The 25,483-nt window shown below is 53.4% G+C and overlaps 1 protein-coding gene across 5 annotated transcripts in view; it reads left to right on the top strand.

The window, feature by feature from the left end:
- GCK (glucokinase) overlaps nucleotides 1-22,074 on the top strand; it is a 37,558-nt gene extending 15,484 nt beyond the window's left edge. For 4 of the 5 annotated variants that reach the window (XM_024099615.3, XM_042859304.2, XM_065584370.1 and 1 more), the window contains exons 3-10: nucleotides 133-287; nucleotides 3,437-3,556; nucleotides 5,088-5,183; nucleotides 5,563-5,662; nucleotides 11,446-11,629; nucleotides 14,693-14,848; nucleotides 16,765-16,998; nucleotides 18,042-22,074. In XM_024099615.3, the coding sequence (XP_023955383.2) occupies nucleotides 133-287; nucleotides 3,437-3,556; nucleotides 5,088-5,183; nucleotides 5,563-5,662; nucleotides 11,446-11,629; nucleotides 14,693-14,848; nucleotides 16,765-16,998; nucleotides 18,042-18,186 (1,190 nt within the window). In that variant the 3' untranslated portion in view covers nucleotides 18,187-22,074. Of the gene's footprint in view, nucleotides 1-132; nucleotides 288-3,436; nucleotides 3,557-5,087; nucleotides 5,184-5,562; nucleotides 5,663-11,445; nucleotides 11,630-14,692; nucleotides 14,849-15,058; nucleotides 16,240-16,764; nucleotides 16,999-18,041 lie in introns of those variants that run through there. The other variant, XM_024099616.3, reaches the window with a different exon arrangement.
- Nucleotides 22,075-25,483: the final 3,409 nt, after the last annotated feature.

The following is a 25,483-nucleotide window of genomic DNA, read 5'->3' on the forward strand; positions in this document are numbered from 1 at the left end:
CTGAATTCTACTGTTAATTTTCGTAGCGTCTAGGAGCCCAGTCGTGGGCCAGGGCCCATTGTGCTAGGCGTAGTACAAACACAAAACAGCTAAGTAACTCTTGAACAGTTAAGCTTCATCCTGATGTTGCAGAGGTTGGGGACTTCCTGTCGTTGGATCTCGGCGGCACCAACTTCCGCGTGATGTTGGTGAAAGTGGGCGAAGGGGAAGAAGGGCAGTGGAGCGTGACGACAAAGCATCAGATGTATTCCATCCCAGAGGACGCCATGACGGGAACTGCTGAAATGGTGAGTGAGTGCTTGGCCATGAAAACAAGGTGCTGGCGGGTGTCCCCCAGACAAACTCTCCAACCGGAAGGTGGGCGGGTGGCAGCTGGGGTGGGAAATGAAAAGGCAGCTGGAATGGAGCAATACTAAAAGTGCTGAAGAATAAGCTAAGTTGTCTGATTGATTTTCTAGATCTATCCAACTCCAACAGGCCGTTGAAGGTCTCCTTCAGAGATGCAGAAGGATGAGGGAGGGTCCACTTTCTATGGGATATTAGGAGGAATGTACAGAGTAAAAACATGGATATATCCGTACTTTACCAGAAAGGAACCATGCGGGAAGTCTCTGTAGCAGGGCTTCCGATATTCTGTGTTTAGTGCGGTAAATAGAGCTGAACAAATGATTGATTTTTTTGGTTGGTGGCCGAACCAAAAAAACTGAGGGGGAAATAGATCCGAAACAGAAATTTTTCAGTTTTTCTCACTGAAAAGCCTCTAAAAAAATTAATTTTACATTCAGCAAAATATTTCTTTCACTCCAAAACATTTTTTTTATTATGTAATTTTTTGTGTCATTTCATTTTCAAGTCTTCTTACCCTTTTTTAAAATCTAACTAAGTTTTTAAAGTCACTTGGTTTAGAAAGGAAAAGTGGAAATGTTTCATTTCAAAAACGCCAAAACAAAATGGTTTGACTTTACTGAATGTTATTTTTCTTTCATTTTTGTGCCAAAACTCTTTGCCAAATTTGACCTGAATTTGTGAATAGTTTCAGTTGACCTAAAACTGTATTTTTTGGTAATCAGCTGTTCCTCTGAACATTTTGCCCAGCTCCAGTGATAAGTCCAGGGTACATGGTCATTGGCAATCCTTTAGGGAGCCTGTATGAAACCATGAGTCAGTTATACAGCCCACACTAAAGGAAAGCCAATAAAACCTTTATACTCCCACACCTCAGCACGTTCTCTTTGTGCTGCAAAGTTTAGAGAACCTGTCCTAGTTGATTTTTAATTGTTTATCCTTCATGAAAACTAAAGAGACAAGACTCTGAGGACAGACCAGGTTTAGCTAACATTGGACATGCAAAAAGTGAAGTAGGATCTTGAAGAGATCAAAAGACCCCAGAGACTTTAGGATTTAAGATTAGACAGAACATGGATAGCCTAGCAGATTCATATTGCTTTTTTCTGGTCTAATTTGTAGAGCTGGACAAAAATTTTCTGTTGAAACTATTTTTTGATGGAAAATTGGGTTTTAGGCAAAACAAAAAAGAGTTTCTTGCTTCCCACATAAAATATTGGTGTGTGGGTTTGGGGGGCAGGGAGGGGACTGGGGGGGAGGGGGTTTGGGGTCAAAACAAGAATGTTCAAAGATGGAAACATTTCAGTTGTGAAATGCTGCTGGCATGCCTCATGGGAGTTGTAGTTTGCACATCTAATGCTCTCATTTTCTTCTATGGCAGGACTTCATCTCCCATGATGCACCAAGGCCATGCCACTGCCACAGTGAACCACTTCCCTGCACTAAGAAGGGAGGCTGTGGTGCATCATGAGAGATGTAGTATGACTGGGGAGTCTGGCCTGTGGAAGAGAATGGGAATATTAGGGACCTGAACTACAACTCCCATGAGGCACTGCGGCAGCCATTACCAAATTGAAAGGATTTGAGCTTTAGATTTTTTGCCAAAAAACTTGAAATTTCTCATTATCTGATCAGCTCTATTAATATGTAATTATTCAAATGGCAGATATGGCAGGCAATACATTCTAAGGTCCTCGGATTGGGGTACCAGTTTGTTTGATAGCCCATTTTTAGGTGTAACCTCAGTGGCAGCTTGACTAGACACCTGGGTCAAATAAGTTTTAGCTTCATCCAAGCCATATAAAACAGAAAGTTTTTTGTTTCGATTTTTGCTAAAGCATCTTTGTGATAAGAATAAAACTGAAGTACTAAAGCCCAGTTCTCACCTGTGAGTCTTTAGGAGCAAAAGCTGCTGCCTCTGAGTTTGTAGATTTTGACACATCTGGAAATTAGGAATCTTTTATTTTGGAAGCCCAGTTTAACCCTTTTACCTCCCCCCTCCCATCCGGCCGATTAATATTTCATGATCAGAGAGACACAATAATTGTGTGAATAATTAATTTTACTGGCTGCATTAAAATAGCCATTACTAGGGACACAAAATACTTACATATGTGAAGGGGAGGACTGAACTAATCGAATTTTCAAATAAAAACACAGAATTATACCAGCCCTCTACTCAAATTCCCGCACTCACCAGTCACAGATCTCGGTATTGTTCCCGAAGACTTCAGCTTCTCTACGTAACAATATATTCCACCCACAACGTGGCAGCCATGTCATCTAAGCACTTGCCTGGCACAGACACACCAAAGTCATGTCAGAATTCCCCCCACACACACACCCCCAAAAAGTTTTGACTAGGAAAATTTCGCCCAGCTCTATCCAAGAGTAATTCCTTCAACGAACATATCAGAGGAAGGCCAGTAGGGTACAGACAACCGGATTTAGGGCAGAGATAAAGTCATCTGCTCTCACATACACACATTCATCCCCACGCACACCAGGTGTGTGTGCCCAGTCCCAGCCTCCTCTACCAGTATTCATTTCCTCTGTACCTCTAGCTAGGACTGGGCAGCTGCACACATCAACTCAGCCTAAGAGGCGTGGGTGGAAGCCATGGCCGGCAGTGCTAGCCCATGTGCTGTTGGCCGCTCTGAGACAGGCAAGAGCTACCCCTGAGCACAGATTTTGCAGATCTCCAAAGCTGGAATTAGGAACTGCCATTGCATGGGCCACTACGTTATACCAGAGGGTTGGGTGCCCTCTGGTGGGCAATGCTGCGACTGCAGACATCTGCATGTCTATATAATGCGCGCCATAGAAATCTTTATGTAGTGCGTGTGGTTTTCTGGGTAATAATCACTGATGGTCATTATTCCCGAGGCAACATCCAATAGAAAGTCAATGAATGGACCTGGGTAGAGGCTAGAGAACTGGGCAGCATGGAGTGGCGGGGAGTGTGGAGCCAGGCATCCCATAGAGGAGGCCGTCAGAGGCAGGAGGAGGTTGGTGGTTGCAGGGCTGATGAGAAATGCCCAGCAATGCTGTTGTCATGATTTTGGAGTGACTTGGGGCCTCCCTTTTCCAGCTCTTTGATTACATCTCCGAATGCATCTCCGACTTCCTGGATAAACACCAGATGAAACACAAAAAGCTGCCTCTGGGCTTCACATTCTCCTTCCCCGTGAGGCATGAGGATATTGACAAGGTGAGCCCAAGGCGGGGTGACTCCCACGGGAAAATCAGAGGTGAAGGGTGAGAGAGGCTGCAAAGAATAGGGAGGGAGTGTGACAGTGGGCAAAGTGGAGGAGCCAAGCCTGGTCTTCACTGCCCCTTCACATGCTGAGCTACAGAGCTGCATCTAGCGTCCCCGGGTCCACAGTGTGAGCGTGAGCCCCCATCTGTACACAGCAGATCCCTTAAATGCTCGGGCCCAGGTCCTCAAAGGTATTTAAGTCCCCTTGATTTCAATGGGAGTTAGGTGCCTAAATACCTTTGGCCTTTCTTCATAGGGCTGGCGTCTTTATTCAGAGGTGAGCAATGACTGATCCCCCGTCACGTTCATGCTTGTTGCTTCCTCTCTACACCCGCGTGCTCCCTTGCGCACTTACACTAGATCTCACACTTCAGACTCCAAAGCTCAGTCCGTGCTGATAAGGCCTCAGCTGGAGTATTGTGTCCAGTTCTGGGTGCCACATTCCAGGAAAGATGTGGACAAATTGGAGAAAGTCCAGAGAAGAGCAACAAAAATGATTAAAGGTCTAGAAAACATGACCTATGAGGGAAGATTGAAAAAATTAAGTTTAGCTAGTCTGGAGAAGAGAAGACTGAGAGGGGACATGATAACAGTTTTCAACTACATAAAAGGTTGTTACAAGGAGAAAGGAGAAAAATTGTTCTCTTTTACCTATGAGGACAGGACAAGAAGCAATGGGCTTAAATTGCAGCAAGGGCGGTTTAGGTTGGACATTAGGAAAAACTTCCTAATTGTCAGGGTGGTTAAACACTGGAATAAATTGCCCAGGGAGGTTGTGGAGTCTCCATCATTGGAGGTTTTTAAGAGCAGGTTGGACAAACACCTGCCAGGGACAGGGCCGGCTTTAGCAGGTGCGGGGCCCCATGCCAGGACGCGAATTGTCTCTCGCCCCCCCACACCCCGACTCCGCCCCCTCCCTACCCCATTGGATCCCTCCCTAAATCCCTGCCCTGGCCCTGCCCCCTCCCTGCTCCATTGGATCCCTCCCCAAATCCCCGCCCTGGCCCCGCCTCTTCCCCAAGCACGCCACATTCCTCCTCCTCACTCCTCCCTCCCAGGCTTGCGCTGATCAGCTGTATGACGGCGCAAGTGCTGGAGGGAGGGGGGAGAAGCAGGACGCGGCTTTTCTTTTTTTTTTTTTTTCTCCATTCTGCCGGCAGCCCCGGACGTTGCGGGGCCCTCTTAAGGCGTGGGGCCCCATTCCGGGGAATCGGCCGAATCGGCTTAAAGCCGACCCTGGCCAGGGATGGTCTAGATAATACTTAGTCCTGCCTTGAGTGCAGGGGACTGGACTAGATGACCTCTCAAGGTCCCTTTCAGTTCTCTGATTCTCTGATTGTGAGAGCTGGGACTGCCCAGCTGGACATGCATTAGCAATAATGCACCACCCGCATCCATTGGGATCAGAGAACTGATTGCTTAGCTCTCTGCTTTCTCTCTTTGTAGCACTTTGATCTAGCCCCTTTGTCCCCTTGTCCCGCAGGGGATCCTTCTGAACTGGACGAAGGGTTTCAAAGCATCAGGAGCTGAAGGGAACAACATCGTGGGGCTTTTGCGGGACGCTATCAAGCGCCGAGGGGTGAGCTGAAAACATGGTTTATGCTGTTCATGCTGGCTAGTTCCCCAGCGTCTCCTCACAGCTGCACCCTCGTGGGGCAAGACTGGGGCTTCTCCAGACAAACCAGCTCCACTGGGGGCGCGTTGCAACCCTCCGGCTCCTGCAGCCTCAAGGACATCCTCAGCGGGAAGGTGGGCTGGAGAGATCCTCGCTCTGCAGGAGCATTCTTGGCTTGCCCAGTCCGGATCAGTGGACTGGGCACTCCACTGGGCACTCCCTTACTAGCGTCAGGGTCCTGCCCTGGAAATGTTCTGTACCCAGGTGCATGCTTCCTTTTGCATGGGCTCTTCTCTGGGACGCCTGGGGGATCATGACCTCTCTTTTGTATGCTCCTCCACAGGATTTCGAGATGGACGTGGTCGCCATGGTCAATGACACGGTGGCTACAATGATTTCCTGTTACTATGAAGATCACCGGTGCGAGGTTGGCATGATAGTGGGTAAGTTACCTGCCCACCTGGGCGTTTCCCCTCATCCTGGAGTGCACTGGGCGCAGCTCCTGCCAACACGGGCATTCCCTACCTGCCCACGGACACCGCAGGCTCCCTGATGTGGATTGTCCTGGTGGAATTCCTGCCGGTCCGTTCTCAGGGCTCATTCCAGTCCTGTTGGCAGCACGAGGAAGCAGAGTAGTCCTCGGTCCAGCTCATACTGTGGGAGTGGGCGGGAGGCCCCAGAGCTATTCAGTTGATTTGGGGCTAGGCCATGCCGTGTGTCATCTTTAGCAACATTCAGGAGGCAGGTGGGTTGGAGGAAAGCCCCACCGCTGAACTGCTTTGATGTCATGTGTGTGGCAGGGGGCATTCTCAAAGACCTTGCTCTCCAGCTGGGATTTCTCTGGACACAACTACTGTTGAGCCTCCCTTGAGGCTAATGGTGTTGCAATGTCGGTCAGGTGTCAGGCTCCCTCTAGATGCGGCAGCTGGGGCGATGTAACGGTTCTGCGCTGGTCTTAGTAACCCTGGGGTCCGCAATGATTCTGCTGACGCCGATGCACGTTCCTCCTCCCGTGATTTGTTCCTCGCGGGATCCAGTTGTCTTTTGCTCCGTGATCAGCTGGTACCCGGGGTGTCTCTGGTATTTCAAGTAACCCTGCTGATTTCTCTGACCGTCTGTTTCCACTCTCTGTGATGGTGGCTCTGTCAGGGGGAGGAGTGAGCACTCTTGCTGACTTCCAGTTGTTACTGATTGTTGGGCTGAACTGTGGGTTTGTGCATCAACCAGAGTCACGTTCCTGCTCCGTTTGCATTTCTTCCAGCTGAATTGTTAAGCCTGGAATTGACGTAGGTTTGTGTAATGGAGATCTTGTGGGAAATAAAGTCCCTGCCCATGTGTTCTGTGGAAGCTGTTCCCTACTGGTACTTGTCTATTCTCCAGTAGGTTTAGATCTATTTATCTATCTTAGGGTTGAATACTTCCACCCATCACCATAATATCTGGGCACCTTTCCCGTAAAATTGATAGCGATAGCAAAGTCCCTAGAGGACTGGCTAAATAAAGATCTCCGTCATCATGCTTAGCTTCCTTGGAGATAGTCTTCGCTCCCCACCGCCCCATTGCTCTGGGGACACTGTGGCGAGAAAGCGCTGTGCTCAAACAGGGAGATCGCAGTGAGCTCCTGCACTTCCGCATCTGGAATCAATGATGGGAGCCCAAGGGGTTGCAAATTGTGATCTAGGATGGGGAACGCCCATTCTACTGACTTTGCCTGTTCAATTTGAGATCGCCGTTCATTTAGTAACCGGTTAACTAGGGGCACATCTGGGACGCTGAGACTCGATACCATGTGTGGACGTTACCTCTTCCATCTCCCATGAGCTGATAACCTGACCTACCAAGAGCAGTTAGCATCCCCTTGAGAGTCACCGCCGGCTGCTGGTTCCCATGAGGAGGACAGAGCAGAGCTGAGGGAGTTACTCACAGCCCAGCCCCTGTGTGCGAGGTGGGCTCTATGAGTGGAGAGCCGCCGGGTGGAGCAGGAGGCAGAGCTCCCTTGGAAGGACTCGGGAATGACAGGACATAAGGGAGCTGGCAGGAGACAGGCTTGGGGGTGGGCCCAAAGTTCTGGGCAGGGACCAAAGCATATGGGCGGACTCACTGTTATAGAGTTTTAGGCCAGAAGGGACCACCAGTCTGACCGCCTGTAAATCACAGGACACCCACCCCACCCAGCACCTGCACACTAACCCAACAACCCAGGTGTCACAGCCCAGAGGACACTAGACTGTGGTGTGCCACAGGCTGAGATTAGGAGTTACCAGGGTGCACCTGTGCCCTGCAATGGCAGGGAAATGGCTGAGAGATGCCCCCAGATAATCCTGGCGAGGGACCCACACCCCATGCTGCGGAGGAAGGCAAACCCCCCCGAGATCACTGCCAATCTGACCGGGGGAAAATTCCTTCCCAACCCCAGAGCCCCTGGGCATGGGAACAACAACCAGCCAGCGACACCAGGGGAGAGACTACTCAGATCCCTAGCCCACCCCGCCCAGTGTCCCATCTCCAGCCATGGCCATCCCATAATGCATTGGGGGGGGGAATCCCTTCCTGACCCCTGCAGGCGGCCGGCTGACACCTTGAAGGACCTGGGAGCCCGATTCAGCTCTCGCTCACCCCACGTTCATCAGGAGTGGTCCCGGAGCACCACTGGTGCAAGCGATTAGAGAGTTGGGCCTGTTGTGTTCACCACGAGATCCTTGCTGAGCAGACACAGCCGGCAGCAAGGCAGGGCTGATTCCCACTCCTGGAGAGCAGACAGTGATGCTGGGCCGCCCACCTGGGGACGCCGCAGCGCGCCTGGTGTCGGAGAGACGCCGAAGCTGAGCCGCGCACAGTGACAGCAGGACGCTGTTAGAAATGCTGGGATACCCTGTGCATGGGCAGGCTGCGGCCTCCTGGAACGGTGGCAGCCGACGGCAGCCCGGGGCCCCTCCTGCAGCTGCCGGGGAGGGAGCTCTGGCATGGCGCCCTCAGCTGGGGCAGGTGGAGAAGCAAGGACACCTTCCCCATGGGGCACAGGAGCCGCTCAGTGTCGTCAGCGACAGCTCCATCTGGGCCTTTCGCATGGCTGCCTCTTCCGCTTGCCCTGGGTAAACAATGCTCGCTTGGCACTGGCCTATTTTTTAATCACGCTAAGAATAGAGATGAGCTCATCTCTGAGTGGGAGCTGCCAGCCGGGTGAGTTTAACACACAGTGCTCCTTCCGAGCGGCTGCAGACCTCCCCAGTGGGTGAGGGCCGAGGGCTCCCCCAACAGGGTATTATCACTGCTGGCTTCACCAGGGTGGGCTGTGGATTTATAGATTCCAAAGCCAGAATGGACCCCTGTGATCAGCTGGTCTGACCTCCTGTAGACCACAGGCCATGGGACTTCCCAGGATAATTCCTATTTGAACTAGGACGGATCTTTTACAGAAACATCCCAGCCATGGAGAATCCACCACAACTCTTGGGAAATTGTTCCGATGGTTAATGACCCTCACTGATTTGTACCTTATTTCCAGTCTGAATTTGTCTAGCTTCCCCTCTCAGCCATTGGGTGGTGTTAGACCTTCCTCTGCTAGCCTGAAGAGCTCAGTATGAAATACTTGTTCCGCATGTAGGCACTGATGGACTGGGATCAAGTCACCCCTTGACCCTCTCTTTGTTAAGCTAGATAGATTGAGCTTTTTGGGTCTATCACTGGAAGGCAGGTTTTCCAGTCCTTTAATCATTCTCGTGGCTCTTCTCTGACCCCTCTCCAATTTATCAACATCCTCCTTGAATTGTGGGCACCAAAATTGGACACCGTATTCCAGTAGCGGTCGCACCAGTGCCAGATACAGGGATCAATATGGATTGGCCAGTGCTGCCAGGTCACTGCCTCCAGGTGGGATTTCCTGCACTCTTACCTGGGACTAGTGGGGGACTTGCTTATAGACCTGTAGGCAGTATTTTCTCATGTGGACAAGGATTCGGTATCTATCGTTTCTTTTCCTCAAAGGTCAACACTATGGTATGGTGATCTGGAGTAGCGGTAAGTGGTAGCTAAGCCCTCTAGTGGCTGGCTGTCAGACTAGCTCAAATATGTCTCACAAGTAGAACCGAGTGAATCATCTGTACCCAAGAACTTTTTTGACAAATCTCACCTCTTTCTGCTGGAGATCTTGTCAACTGACTGCAGCTTTCCGAGTTAATTTGCCAGCAGAATGTGTTGGGTACGGCTCTTTTTGCGGTCGTTTAGTCAATGAGTTCACCCTCATCCGAGATATTTAAATTCAAGCGGTGTTGCTTAGTTGTGATAGATCAGGTAAGTTACGCAGGATGGTTTCCACTCATTGGTTAGAGGAGGGTGCAGGCACTTCGAAGATGATGATTTGTGTGCTTGAGTTTAATATTTGGTTTCCAAGAATATTCATGCGAGCAGCTTGCCATCTAATGTGCTTATCTGGCTCATAGCTAAGCATCCGGGCGGTGGCATGTGAGCACCTCGCAATCTTTAATGTATATATCCTCACGGCAGTCCCCTGCCGCCAGGAAGTACTGTAATCCCCATCGTACAGACAAGGAGCTGAGCACGGAAAGGCCGGGGCCACTCTGAGCTCAAACATTTGTGCCGATGAAACTCAGTTACTTGAAAGTTTGTGGGATGTGAACGCTAAAGGGTGAAAAAGGCACCATCATAAATCTGAGCCAGATTTGCTTTCTGGGTGTGCCGTTTGCCCATCTCTTGCCCTGAGTCCTAGTGAAGAGATTCTCCCTTAGCGCTAGGGGGCCCGTGCTTCGGGAAGGCGTTCTTTGTACTGCAGGAGGCTTGATTTCTAAGCCAATCTCATGATTTTTTGAGGCCTGGCTCCTGAGTTTTGAGCTGAGGGTGGCAACATCTACAGGGAGTATTAAATTATGACAGAGCAGTTCCATGTTCGTCACTTACCAATGCAACCGGAAGAAGTGCACAAGGACGAACAGACGGCCCAGCCCGAGGGCCCGGCTTCCACGGGACACCCAAAAAACCGCTCAGCCCTGCAGGGGCACCATTACAGAGACAGAGAAAAAATCACTGTGGTCCCTTGACTTTCACTTTCAAGGCCCTTCACACCCTGCTTCTCTGGGTCACCACTGAGCTATTGACTGCCATGGTCCCAACCTCCCTCACCCGCTTGTAAAATTTGCAAACGAGCCTCTGTGCGTTTCCTCCCCTGCTGTCCCTCACGCTCCCCCTCCCCGCCCTGTAAACATCCCCAAAGCTACCTCATGATCCCCCTTCCAACCGCTCCTTAAAACTCTCCTTTGCCATGACGCTTGCAAAAACCGTACAGGCCAGGCAGCAGCTGTGCTGAGACCCCTGCTGATCAATACTGTCCCATCGTCTCCGTGTGCTCCCCTGTCTGCCTGTACCCAGTTGTTCTCTCTCAGGGCGGCGATAGTCTTTCATTGTGTTTGTGCGCAGCACCTTGCACCAGGGAAGCGTGGTCCGTGCCAGGGGCTCATAGGCGCTCTGGTCACACGAATAATAAGACCAGAGACACCCCAGATCCCGGTTGCTCCAGGAGAAAAAGGTGACACCGTGATCCTTCAAGGAGCAATAGCTAACTAACCAGTGGTGCAGATCCGCAGCTGGCAGAGATCGACTGATCGCCCCCGGCCGTGGATCTGACCCAGGCCTTCGAGAGCTCTGCGTCGGCCACACTATTGCAGAGCTGGGTTGCTGAGAATGGCTGAAAGGAGGAGTATGGACCTTGGAGGGCTTTCCCCTTCTTCCACAGCGTGGGGCATGGGTGGTCTGCTGGCATCAGCTGGGCATGTCTCACCTAATCCATTCCCTGCCCTGGCAAGGGCCTCGGCCATCGGTGGTGCCCCAGTCTCTCCTGTTCTCTGCCTGTGGCTGCAATACTTCGGCCTCCTGAAACCCTTTAGCCTAACTGGCGTCATCGGGCTTAGCTCTGGGTATCGGGTGAAATCCTGTGCCAGGCAAGAGCTCAGACTAGTGGTCCCTTCTGGCTTTAAACGCTAGGAAACAGGCTATAAGGATGGGGCATGAGGTTGTATCATGGGCATACGTAGGCTATGGCCTGTATTAAGCCCGTGCGTCTGCCCCTTGTAAACTAGATACCCGCGCAGACTCAAAGCCAGCGGCTGCTCATGCAGTGGGTCAAGCGCAGGGCCCGCGTCCCCAGTTGTCACAGGGTGCTTTGCCTGGGACTCGCCGTCATGAGACTAACCCCCGGCTTGGTGTCCCCTGCCAGGTACCGGCTGCAACGCCTGCTACATGGAGGAGATGGAGAACGTGGAGCTGGTGGAGGGGGACGAGGGCCGGATGTGCGTGAACACCGAGTGGGGAGCCTTCGGGGCCTCAGGGGAGCTGGACGAGTTCCTCCTGGAGTACGATCGGGTGGTGGATGAGACCTCACTTAACCCCGGGCACCAGCTGTAAGGGACATGACAGATAAAACAAATGCTTTCCCTGCGCCTCACTTCCTCCCTGCTGTCGCCCGGCCGCAGAGCCGGACTCTGCCAGCCGCGGCTGCTAATTCAGCGGAGGGTGGGGGCAGTTCATCTCCAACGGGACTTGCTCAGCTCTGGTTCTGAGAGTGCAGTTTTACATTCCCTGGCAGGCAAGTCGGTCCTTCGTGACAGTGTGGGCCGAGGGGCCGAGAAGTGGGTCTGCGGGGCTCTCTCTCAGAGGTCCCAGTACAGGTGCTGCCAGAGGCTGGCTTGCCTGATCACTGAGGTGCTGTAGCAGGAGGCTGATATGTGCAGAGCCCAGCAAAGAGGAAAAGTGGTTGTTTTCCTGCAGCTCAGAGAAAATAGCCTCACAGACTGAGCAATCCATCTTGGCGGTGTTAAAACAGGTGAGAGCAATTTCCGCTCACCAGCCCTACCTCCAGCCCTCTCTCTCTCACACACACACACCCCAAGGGTGTCTAAACACACACTCGCATACCCACGGACACACCTCAAACATACCGACATGTGCAAACATCCCCCCCACACACACACACTGTCAAACGGACACACTAGCTCCCTCACAAGCCCATAACTGCACCCACGTCTGCTTATCCACCCACGCTGTCTCCCTTCAGAAACACAACTGTGCACATACACTTCACACACACCTCCATACACCCCTTGTGCACAACCATCCACTCACAGCCATGTGCACACTCACCCTGCTACACCCTCAGTACACTCACCCCAGGACACAGATACCCACCAGCAATCTACACTCACATACCTGGATACACACAAATACACTCCCCTACACACACAGTAAAACACCAACACACACATCGAGAGCAATCTACACTCCTGCACCCTGGTGCCCTCACAAACACACTCCCGCATCCACACACCAATACACAAACACACCCAGAGCAACCTACGCTCACACCCCGGATGCCCACAAACACACTCCCGTATCCACACACCAATACACAGAGCAATCAACACTTACCCCCCCGACACCCTGACAAATACACGTTTCTCCCTTGTGCTTTTCCTCACTTCTCTCCTTTCCTTTCCCCTTCGCTCTCTCGCGCTGTCCCCAGCCCAGTGTCCCACTAACCTTGAAAGGACAGAGGAGGCCCCCAAGGGCTCTACCTTTGTCTTCCCTCCCTTTGGCTCTGCAGTGCCCTGTAGTGGTGGGAAAGGGCAACTGCCACTTGGCGTTAAGGGCTGAAGATCGCAAAACCTACCAAGGCCTGAAATAAAAGTACCAGGGTGGGACCGGGGTGGGAAAGTAGCCGACAGCTGTTGCCCAAGGAGCGTGGCCATCTGAATAAGCGATCGATGGCAGGGCCATTTGAGTTAAGCATCTCCTTAGCTGCAGGATCAGAGTGGGCCCGATCCTGGCCCATGCTATGGGGCAAAGGGGTCATAAAGATATTTGCAGAGGATGAATCACTGGCTCTGTGCCCCCTCGCTTGGTCCCCCCTGAGCTCAGCGGGTAGAATCATAGAATCTCAGGGTTGGAAGGGACCTCAGGAGGTATCTAGTCCCACCCCCTGCTCAAAGCAGGACCAACACCAACTAAATCATCCCAGCCAGGGCTTTGTCAAGCCAGGCCTTAAAAACCTCTAAGGAAGAAGATTCCACCACCTCCCTAGGTAACCCATTCCAGTGCTTCACCACCCTCCTAGTGAAATAGTGTTTCCTAATATCCAACCTAAACCTCCCCCACTGCAATTTGAGACTATTACTCCTTGTTCTGTCATCTGCTACCACTGAGAACAGTCTAGATCCATCCTCTTTGGAACCCCCTTTCCAGTAGTTGAAGGCTGCTATCAAATCCCCCGTCATTCTTCTCTTCTGCAGACTAAACAATCCCAGTTCCCTCAGCCTCTCCTCGTAAGTCATGTGCTCCAGCCCCCTAATCATTTTTGTTGCCCTCCGCTGGACTCTTTCCAATTTTTCCACATCCTTCTTGTAGTGTGGGGCCCAAAACTGGACACAATACTCCAGATGAGGCCTCACCAATGTCGAATAGAGGGGAATGATCACGTCCCTCGATCTGCTGGCAATGCCCCTACTTATACAGCCCAAAATGTCATTAGCCTTCTTGGCAACAAGGGCACACTGTTGACTCATATCCAGCTTCTCATCCACTGTAACCCATAGGTCCTTTTCTGCAGAACTACTGCCTAGCCATTCGGTCCCTAGTCTGTAGCAGTGCGATGGAGGGAGGAGGGTGTGACTGGAGGATGCTACACTCCAGGGCTCCCCTGCGGTGTAATGGTGTCTCAGGGCCCGTTACAAGCTGGCACAAGTTAGAGCAGTCCTGAGGTGGCTCTGAGATGAGGTGTGCGGGGGTGAGCTGGGCCCCCAGCAGAGCCAGGGATCATGGGGGCTCAAAGCCCATCTTCTCCCCCACCCCAGGGCATTGGGTGAGGCTCTAGCACAGTGGAGGATTTGGGCCTGTCAGCGTATTTGGTATGTAACTGTCCTGTTCTCCTTCACCTATCGCACTACTGAGTGGGTGATGGAAACACTGGCCCAGGCTCTGCACTGGGCCCAGGTGGTTGGCGTCTGGTACCAGTTCCCTCTGCAAAGGCTGCCCATAACTCCCCCCAGCTGCAGGCCCCGGAACCGGCCGTTGCATTCGCTGGGTGCTGCAGGTAGCAAGAATTGGCTTTGGCTTCGGCTCTGCTCACTGCAAGCTGAGGCGTGCCTCTCCTGCCTGAGTCTCTGCACGAGGCCTGTCCCCACGGAGGCTGGGAGTAGGGAGACGTCCCTTTGGCAGAACGCAAGGGGAGGAGAAGCCGAGCAGGACCTCTGCCCCCCTTGGGCTGGCACTGTGGCAGCGTCCCTGAGCCTGCAGCTGTCTCAGGAGGAAGGGGCAAGCCAGCGTCAGCGTTGCTCAGCCGGGGTTGTGTCGAGACAGATCTCTAGGCCTCGGATGCCCCTCGTTGCAGGAGAGCAGGGTCCAACTGAGAGCGGGCAGAGGGTCTATGTCCTCGCGGCCCTGACCGGGGGTGCTCTTCTGTCCCTGCCCAGCTACGAGAAGATGATCGGAGGCAAGTACATGGGAGAGATCGTGCGGCTGGTGCTGCTAAAACTGGTCAATGAAAATCTGCTCTTCCATGGGGAGGCGTCCGAGAAGCTGAAAACCAGAGGCAGCTTCGAAACCCGCTTCATCTCGCAGATCGAAAGGTACGTTGTGGCCTCCCCAACCGCCCAATGCACAGCCAGCCCCACCCGCTGCAACTCAGGGGCTCCTCATAGAGCCCTATGAGGGAGCTCTCCCGTCCCCCCCACCCACCAGCTGTAATCCCGTCCTACAGCCCCAGAGCACGGCTGGACTCCCGGGGCCCCCAACGGCGACCGAGCTGCAATATGTATAACTAGAGAGAACAACCGTTCCCCACTGGGCTTCGAGCTCACGTGGAAGCCGTGTACGTCAGCTCCCCCTCTGACAGGGACCCGCACACACCTATGGCAGGTACCCTCACACCTTGCAGTGTACTGGCTGGAGCACTGCACTGGGGCTCAGGAGACTTGGGTTCTCTCCCCGGCTCTGCTGGGCGACTTTGGGCAAGTCACTTGCCCGCTCTGTGCCTCAGTTTCCCCATTTATAACAACACTGCCCTTCTTTGAGCTCTTTGGCTGAAAAACTTGCTGGGGATTGTTAGTACTTGGAATGAGGAATCAGCCCCAAGATTGCGGGAGCCAGAGGAAGGGTGCCAGTCAGTGAATGCTCTTTAATAAGGGTGCCCACAACCCCCACACGACTGTGCCAGCGTCACTTTGAACAGGGCCTAGCTCACTTTTCCTTGCACGTTATTAGTGGCTGGTTTGCTCTGCACCTGGCTTCTTGAGCCCAGCTTCTCGGGCCTGACCCAACTGTCCTCCCTTTGCAGCTCTAAGATCACGGGACTTAGAGCAGCTTTAAGGCTAATCCTCTAAAATGCACCAAGTTAGGCCTGGTAGTCTACAGCCCAAGGGATTTCTGATCATCTAGTCTGATCTCCAGCGTAACCCAGGCCAGAGAACCTCAACCAGAGATTCCTGCATCTAGCCCAGAACTCCTGGCTGAGCTACAGCAGGTCTCTGAGAAAGACCTAAAGACTCCAAGCAATGGAGAACCCACCATGCCCCGCGGTAAATTCTTCCAGTGGTTAATTACCCTAAACAAATGCACCTTAGTTTTAATCTGAAGTTGCCTAGCTTCCACTTCCCACCTTTGGATCTCCTTCTGCTGTTTATGGCAAGATTAAAGATTCGTCTATAATCAGAGATCTTCTAGCAGGTGGTGACCAAGTCACCTCTTAGCCTTCTCTGGGCTAAACCAAACAGAGGGAGCTTCATAAGTCTTGCACTGTGAGGCAGGTTTTCCAGACCTCAAATAATGCCCGTGGGTCTTACCAACATGGAGCCAGGCGGGCTCCCGGAAGTATGGGCTGTATTTGTAGGGGTGGGGAGAGACGCCTGCTCACAGACCTTCCATGCCAGACATCATTTGGTGGGAAGGGCTGGAAGCACCTGGAGGAGATTGGGAAGGAGGCTGGAGTCTCATGGGCATTGGTAAAGCGGGTTTACAGGAGGTACAGTAGAGCTGAGTGAGGTTTTAGACACGTAGGAACATAGGCAGCCTAAGGGCCCTCTCGCCCAGTCTCCTGTACCTGACATTGGCCAGCACCATCTGCTTCAGGGGCTGGGTGGAACAAGAAACCCCCAAAGGGCAATTCTGGGTAGCCCGAGCCCTGACCCCATTTCTTTGTTGCACCCTATCTCACGTAACTGCACATGTTGCTGTTACAAGGAGCTGTCCTGCTGCTCTCTTCCCAGGAGTATGAGCAGTCTGAAATTCAGCCACTTCTGGTGAGGAACTGCACTGCAAACCAGCAGAACGTTTTCCGGAGGGGTAAACGGGTGTCCTCTCCTGAGTCACCAAAGCCAGCTTCCATCCAGCTACCGACCAGGCCTTAGGAGCCTGCTAGCTGTCTGCACCCTTCCACTGGCTTTACCCAGCACCTTCTGTCCAGCTGCGCCAGCAGCACTGGGCCTGCCCCCCGTGTTCGGCACGCCCTAGCGTATGGAGCCTGACATGCTTTCACTCTCTGTCCCAGCGACGCCGATGACTGGAAACAGACCTACAACATCCTGACGTCCTTCGAGCTGCTGCCCTCGCTCACGGACTGCGACATCGTGCGGATGGTGTGCGAGAGCGTCTCCACGCGGGCGGCACAGATGTGCTCGGCAGGGCTGGCCGGCGTGATCAACCGCATGCGGGAAAGCAGGGGCGAGGAGAGGCTGAAGATCACCGTGGGCATCGATGGCTCGGTCTACAAGCTCCACCCCAGGTGAGGTCGCATGCAGGGGCGAGCGCGCCGATTGAAAGTGACCGGGAAGGTGAAATGGCACTAGCAGCTGCCTCCCCAGCCCCAGCGCTGCCTCTCAGCCTTATCCCAGCCCCACGGAAAGCTGCGTCAGATGGAATGATTCACAGACAGGAGCATGTGGGTGGCCTCTCTCTGCAGGGCCACTAGGGAGCACTCACTCTTATCCTGGGCAATGGCAGCCTTGTTAGTGCCTTAGCACTGAACGGCTGTGAGAGGCAGTGCTGAGGGCTGGCCCTGGGGCCAGCTTTACAGGTGCTGGTGGGCTCCAAGTCGGGGGGAGGGGAGGGTTGTACCTCAGCTTCCTGGGCCATAGAGGGACCAATGAGATCTGGGACCTCTAGATGCCTGGTGGGTGGAGGGGAGAAGGGAGGAAAACTGGGAATCTTAAAAGAGCAGCATCTGAAAAAGGAACAGACTGGAAAGGAGCTGGAATGCCTGGAAAGGACATGGCCGGGGGGGTTCCATCAGCTGTCAGACGCTCCTCATCAAGCCAGCAGGTGGGGCCGGGCAGGGCTCAGCCTGAGAACCAGCTGTCTTTTCTTCGCTGCCTTACGGGAGAAATTTGGCCCTCAGGATCTGCGCTAAGACTTCCCACAGCACTTTCTGAGCCCGTTCTCAGAACTGAAAAGCAATCACAGCCTGTGGTTCTCTGGGGGCGGGGGAGCAAACTGCAGCGTTGTGCCAGGGTACAGCCCGGAGATCTAAACCGCCTTAGATCAGACGCTCCGTGGGGCAGCACCTCGCACAATGGAACCTCACCCCCGTGGGCACCATCAGAGCCTGAATCTATCTTTAGATGACCCCCATCACCATATTTATGCTCACTGCCCTCCTGGGCAGTGTTGTGCCCATTGTACAGATGGACGCACTGAGGCACAGGAAGGCTCAGTAACTTGAAGATGGTCGCACAGGAAGTCGGGCAGAGCAGGGAGATGGGGCAGCAGTTTCTCGGTAGGCTCAGTGGAGCCGTTCAGCCTAACCCCCGCCGCCTCCTCTCTCCCCAGCTTCAAAGACCAGTTCCATGCGACCGTCAGACAGCTGGCGCCCGGCTGCGACATCACCTTCCTCCAGTCAGAGGAGGGCAGCGGCAGGGGGGCCGCCCTGATCTCGGCGGTAGCGTGCAAAATGGCCTGCCTGATTGGCCGGTGAGCGAGGCCGCTGGCCAAAGGACCACGGAAGGAGCAGCCGCAGCTGGGATGTGGCTCCATGCCGAGTTCTTTAGAGCGCGTGCGCCCAGGAGCGGAACCAACAATTGAAGGGGCGGGGCAGTTCCTGACCCCGCCCACCTGCCTCCCACCTGTCCTAGCCACTGCGCTAGCTGCACTGTGTCCCCTTGCTGTTCCTCAGCCCTCTTTGCTGCTGCCAGGCCGGGCTCTTGGTCCACGCAATAAATCGGTTCCCGAGGAGGTCTACTCCTAGGATTGGTTTGAGGGGAGGGGGGAGGGCAGTCCTCTGACCCTTCTCTTCTGATTGGCTCAGGAATTAAAACGAGACGGGCGCATCAAAACGGCGTCCAATCCGCACAAACGGCGGGCGAGGGTTGCGTTTCTCTCAGCCAATCAGGTGCGTGGACGTCGGGGCGTGTCAGGAGCCCGCGATCGGTGGCAGGCTGGCGTGTGCTTGGGGGGGCGCTGGCGTCAGTACTAGAGCCCAGGCGGGAGGCGGAGGCTGGATAGAGACTAGCCTGTCCGCTAGCCGGAGGCCCAGGTGTGGCTGGGCCTGCTGAGCCCAGGCTGGGATGGAGCTGGCGGGAATCTCCGGCAGGAGAGCAGCTGGAGGGGTTCACTTCCCCTCCCGCCCTTTCCTGACCCTCCAAGTCTAGCTGCCGAACAGGGCCAAAAGCTTTGCCTCTGGTCTCCCCCCGTCTCTGGCTTTCCCCTCCATGGTGCAGCTCGGGTTCCTTTAGGAATAGCAATAGATCCTCTCTCTTCTGGTTGTGCCCAAAGGCCGGCGGCCCCATGGCACTGGCTGCGGTCCGAACACCAATGAAGAGATGTTCCTTGCGGCGGACTGACCTGGCATCCCTGCCCCTGATGCTCTGGGACAGAGCCCACAACAGGGAGCGCTCCCCAGGGCCCAGCCCACCCCTTTCCATCTGGAAATCCAGCTCCGGGGCTCGCCTTCCTCCTCCCAAGCACACCTAGTCCTTGGTCTCCCTGGGGTGCACCTCCTGCTCACAAGGAGGAGGCTGCCCTGGAGTAAATCCTGCCCTGTGCTGTTTGGCTGGCCTTGGGCTGGTTTCGCAGAGGCAACAGAAATTCAGGAAACCAGGGCAAACCCCAGGGCAAGAACTGCTCTCCCCGGGAAACCTTTCTGTTGGAAGCAGATACAGAGCGGGGGGCAGATACCTTCTCTCAGTCATATGTGACCACATGGCCTGGTGTGAGTTGGCCATCTGTGTTCCCTGTACCGCATAGCCCAGACTTCCTCTTGGGGGGAGGCTGGGGGGCTTTCTGCTGGACACCCCCTCCCCCACACACACACACAGCAGCCAGCCATGTCTGCACATTCTGTGTTGGTCCGAGGTCCGGTCCACGTCTCTTTGTTGCCAAGCATTTGAAATCTTCAGGTACCCCTCCCGCCCTCTCAGGCTAACGTTGATTAGGCTGTACCTCTCCTGAGCAGGACCAGTGCTGCTGTTCGTGAGCCAGACACATTGCCACCCCCACTCCCCTCCACACACAGCCTGCGTGTTCCCATGCAGCGTGCACACCCCGGTGCACAAAGCCCACCGGGTGCACGCCTTCACCCACTCACCGTCCCATGGGATGTGCGTCGCACTGCGGCTCGTCAGATAAGCATCATGCATGTGTGCACCAAGCCCTACAGACTCATGCATCTTTTGATAGCCCCACACACGAGTGCACGTACCGTCCTTGTATACTCAATCCATCTGCAGGACGCCTCAGCCGGACATACAGGGCTTCCACTCTTTTTTTTTCTGTACATAAGAATAAAATCATTCTGATGTTCTGGGCCTGACTGTTTAGTAGCGATGAAATTCACCCCAACAGCGTATTAGACTTTATCCTATGTTTGATGTTAAAATAATTCCCCACCCATCCCTAGTGATGGCACCCTGCCCACATCAGACATGGAGGTGTGGAGGGGGGGCACATATCCCTGAGTTAAAGTCCCCCTCACGCAATCAAAACACAACGTAAGAATAGAGAAGATACATGTAGCGTCCAGACAGCCTTTGTAAATGGCATGATCTACCCCTCTGCGGGGCTCCTAGGGGCATTGTATTGCAAGTGCCATCTGTGGTAGGTAATATACAAGAGCTATGCTTCCTAATGCCAGACCTGGTCATGTAGGAGCCAGCTGTAGGACACAAGACAGGTCTGGAAGAAGCCAGCAGTTGCCCTCTGATCTCTGGCTCTTCTGAAGCTCCTGGCCCTAGAGAGGACTGTCCTGGCAGGTCCCAGCCTCTTGCTTTCTCCCTGTGTCAGTGTACTCCTGGCACTGTCTGCGTCACATCCCTGAGCTGTCAGAGCTGCCTGGCCCATGAGTACTTCCTACGCAGCCTGGTTGTTCCTGGCAGCGACAAGAGGATGATATTTTGGGATCGGGGAACGGGAGCGTCCTTTATCCTCCCCACCAGAGAGGGTCAAAAAAGCCCCCAAATCCTGATTCGAATCCAGCTTTCATTTCCAAATTTTCCTGCCAAAAGTTTGGAACGAACAATGTTTCCTTTGGAATTGTTGGCAGAAAAAGTTTGCAAGGGAATCTGACTCCGAATCGGGATTTTTTTCTTGCCGTTTGGTTTTTGCAAAGCACGATGTTTTCAGAAATCTGGATGTTTGTGGTTCCTTTTAGCATCGAAGGCCAGAAGGGACCATTGTGATCCTCCGATCTGACCTCCTGTTTCGCACAGGCCAAAGACCTGCCCCACAGTCATTCCTAGAGCAGATCTGTTAGAAATCTAGCATCTTCGTTTGAAAATTTAATTATGGAGAATCTACCGCGACCCTTGGTAAATTGTTCCAGTGGTGAATTATCCTCAAGTGTCAAAAGTTTACACCTTATTTCCAGTCTGAATTTGTCTATCTTCGACTTTCAGTCATTGGGATCGTGTTAGACCTTCTTCTGCCAGACTGAAGAGCCCAGTATTAAATCTTTGTTCCCCACGTCGGTACTGACAGACTGGGATTAAGTCCCCCCTTCACCGTCCCTTTGTTAAGCTAAATAGACGGAGCACCTTGAATCTCTTGCTATAAGGCAGGTTTTCTAATCCTTGAATCATTCTTGTGGCTCTTTTCTGGTCCCTCTCCAATTTATGAACCTCTCTTTTGAATTGTGGGCACCAGAACTGGACACCAGATTCCAGCAGCGATCGCACCAGCGGCAAACACAGAGTTGAAATAACCGCTCGGCTCTGATCCGAGATTCCCGTTTATGTAGCCCAGGATCGTATTAGCTCTTTTGGCCACAGCATTGCATGGGGCACTCACGTTCTGCTGATTATCCATCATGCTCCCCAAATCTTTTTCAGGGTCTCTGCTTCCCAGGATACAGTCACCTATCCTGTAAATATGGCCTACAGTCTTTGTTCCTAGATGCACACATTTACCTTTAGCTGTATGACAATGCATATTGTTTGCTTGCGCCCAGCTTTCCAAGTGATCCAGATCGCTCTGTATCAGTGACTTGTCCTCTTCGTTATTTACCATGTTCCCAATTTTCGTGTCCGCTGCAAACTTCATCAGCGATTATTTTGTTTTCTTCCAGGCCATTAATAAAAATGTTCAATAGCGTAGGGCCAAGAACCGAACCTTGTGGGACCCCACTAGAAACACACCCGTTTGATGCTGATTCCCCATTTACAATTACGTTTCGAGACCTCTCCATTAGCCAGCTTTTTATCCATGTCCTGTGTGCCGCGTTAATTTTACAGTGTTCTAGTTTTGTAATCAAAATGTCGTGCGGTACCCAGTCAGATACCTTACCGTAGTAGTCTAAGTATGTTACCTCAACATTAGTACCTTTATCAACCAAACTTGTAATTGCATCCAAAAAAAGCTGTCATGACTGGAATTTTAGTGTGGAGTGTTTTGTTTGGTGTTTCCTGCTCTCCAACGTTTCAGTACTTCTCCAACTTTGGAGAAGTCTCCAGTGGGCTGAAAAAAGTGATGGTGGGGAGGGTCGGGGGGTCTGTCAGAATCTGGGAGCTGCAGCTTTGGGAAATTGAGTTGAACAGGAAAAGCTTTCAACCCTTTAGAGAAGCAGCCAGGCATCCTGGCTCCCTTTCTCCTCCAACTTCCCCGTGCTTGGGGATGGATGTCACGGACAGGGACCGGGAGGTTGTGGGCCTTTCTGGGATGACCTTTGTCTGGATCTTAGTCGCTCAGCTCTTGGCATGAGATGTGGAGGGCTCCTGTCTCCCCACTGCCTGCATGTGCTGGGAAGGGGGGAAAGTGGGTAAAATCCCAGCCGACTCCCCTACCGGCCCTTCTCAGCTGCTCTCCAGTTGCCCCAGGACCTCTTGCCCCTCCTACTGCAGCCCGGTGCAGGTATGGTCAGAGCATTTCCCTTTGCCCAGCAGGGCTCAGAAGCCAAGCCGGAGTTTGGTGCAACTGAGCCAGGGGCCGGTGCCTGGTTCTGACCCATCAACTCAGCACACGAGCCAGGGGAGGGAGATACTGGTTCCTCAGTTGTAAGGAGAGAAGACGACCGCTTTCTTCATCCAGCTGTAGTACCACCAGTCAGCAGTGGCTCAGTCACTTCAGAGCTGCGTGACCAAAGGGGTTGTGGCCCAGGGGAGTCGGGGTGGGCGGTGGATACCGGGTGAGGGGATGTACTTCAGAGGTGATGTTAACTCGGCCTTGGGTGGCTTTTCTAGGGGGGGAGTGAAGATGCCATGAGGCTTGACAGAGAGAGTTGAGGCTAATCCCAGGCAGGGTCTCAGGCCAAACATCCCCAGAACTGTGCACACATGGGATAAACTTCCCCGCAGCAGCAGCTCCCCAGGGAAAAGCTGTCCAGGAATCCTGCGTGGCCAGCGTGGAGCCGTCTCTAGACTCTGAGAGCAAACCACAGGCCTGTATCCCCTGCTTCACTGGAGCTGGCCCCCGGGGACCCCCCCAGCGTGGGAGGCTGCAGTAGACACTGTGCTGCACAGAGCCCCCCGGGGGGCACAGCCATGGTGGCTGCGCTGGCATAGGAGGGGGTGCGGCTGGAGCACTCTGCACCCCAGCTCTTCTGATGTCATGCTGGGAGCCAGAGCCCAGAATTCAGCTCTGCTCCCCCCTCGTCTGAGCTGGGGCTCCTCAGCGCTGGATCTGACCCCGAGTCCTGGCTGCAGGGCCAGGCTTCCCCATTAGCATAACCCTGGGATAATGAGCCCTCTAGCTAATGGTTAATATCTGTCATCCAAACCCTCCCCCAGGCCTGGACACGAGCGGGGACTGGATGTGGAGCCGGGAACACGTTTGCTCCCAGCTGGAGTTTTGACTGGGGCTGGCGGGATCAGAGACCTCGCTGGCCTTTAATGCATTAGCCCCGGAACCGAGGTTGGGACAATATCACGGCTCGGGGCCTGCCGGGTCATAGGAGAGTCTGCTGGATGGGGGAGCAGGTTGCAGTGCTGGGAGGTTGAGAGCCAATTGGGTCAGCGCTTTCATTGATAAGACAGCAGATGCTGTCTTGATGCTTGATGGGTTTGATTGCCCATAGAGAAATCAGCCCCAACGGGAAAGGGTTCATTGTTTCCCCAGTGCTGGGAAGCTGTTCTTGCAGCAGTTTTCAGGTTGTGTCTGCTTTAATATGTGAGCTTAATTTGCCTCAGATTTATACACCACTTGTTTAGGACAGGGAGAAAAGGAATGCCCCACACTCCCTTTTCCTGAGCTGCCTTCAGAGTTATTTTTTCAGGCTACAGAGTCATCTGGGCTAACCGGAACCAAACGACGAGAAACCACCAAGCGCAAATAACATTGGCCCAGACTGGTTTCCTGGCCCACAGCTCCCGTCCGGCAAACCTGAACAGAACCTACTTCTTGCTTCTGGCAAATCAAGGGACCACCCGAGGAGCAGAAATTACAGGGGCACTGCTCAGACGTTGCCGCACCGAAACCGGACGTGAGTAGAGGAGACACGGACAGAGCTTTAGCCTAAGGACCAAAGTACGCTGGGAGTTCTGGGGTCGTAGTTTAGCACAAGCGCTCTGGCTTGCTTAATAATATTGGCTAACAGAGACCGGTGCTGCTGCAACCGAGATGCCATAAGCCCAGATGAACCTTGCTGGCTCCAAGCTCAAAGCCACACGATGGCTGGCTCTCTCCGGCTCACTGGGGAAGGCCATGGTAGGGAAGCCTGCGTGCCAGTGCTACAACAGGTGACCCCAGCGGAGCGTGCCCTCGGTGCCGGGGGCTGAGGGAGGCCAAAGCATTCCTTTCCTCAGCAACCTTCACAGCAGGAGCTGGAGGCCGAGCATGAGGCAGGAGCCTCTCTCCAAGCTGGGTCTCCAGGGGGGGCCCTGTAAATCAGAACCATCCCGCTTCCTTCCTGCCTCAGTTTTCCGAGGGCTTTCCGCACAGACCTTCCAGCAGCCTGGCTTGGGGCAACATTTTTATAAGGGGTGGCCTCCATACTTGGCCTCCACAACTCTGGGTGGCCTCCATACTTGGGTGCACCAGGCGGGGAACCCAGAACCTGGGGCACCAGCATTTCGAAATGTGGCTGCACACGACTAGCTCGAAGCCGGGGTTCGACTTCACCTCCCGGCGCTGTGCTGTAGCCACTAGGCCACCCTGCCTCCCTGGCCCGGCTGTTTACTCAATGTGAGCGAAGCATTTCGAGAAGGTTCCGTGTCGACCCGATTGCATCAGCCTGTTCCTTTTCGTTTCTAGCTGGATTGTATCGGTTGGGCCGGTGTCAGTAACAGAAGCTATGGTTTAAACCCGGGGTAGGCAACTTATGGCACATGTGCCGAAGGCGACACGCGAGCTGATTTTCAGTGGCACTCACACTGCTTGGGTCCTGGCCACCGGTCCGGGGGCTCTCCATTTTCATTTAATTTTAAATGAACCTTCTTAAACATTTTTAAAACCTGATTTTCTTTACATACAACAATAGTTTAGTTATATATTATAGACTTATAGAGAGAGACCTTCTAAAAATCGTTAACATGTATTACCGGCACGCGAAACCTTAAATTAGAGTGAATAAATGAAGACTCGGCACACCACTTCTGAAAGGTTGCCAACCCCTGGTTTAAACCGTGTTTCGCCGGAACGTTCGACTTCGTTTTGTTCCGATTCGGAGCCAAACCAAATTTTGTGCAGTCAGAAATTCCCGGAAATCCCGGGATGTGACCAGCGTAAGGACCCCGGCTGCTCCGCGGCTGCCTGGGGACCCCTTCCATAGAGCTCAAGCCGGCTCTCGGGGCCCACCCTGCTGGAATGTCGCTGTCATCCGCCCTTATCACCCCAGCCGGCTCTGCGCC

Source organism: Chrysemys picta, chromosome 2, assembly GCF_011386835.1.
Source record: "Chrysemys picta bellii isolate R12L10 chromosome 2, ASM1138683v2, whole genome shotgun sequence".
NCBI classification, from domain to species: Eukaryota; Metazoa; Chordata; order Testudines; family Emydidae; genus Chrysemys; species Chrysemys picta.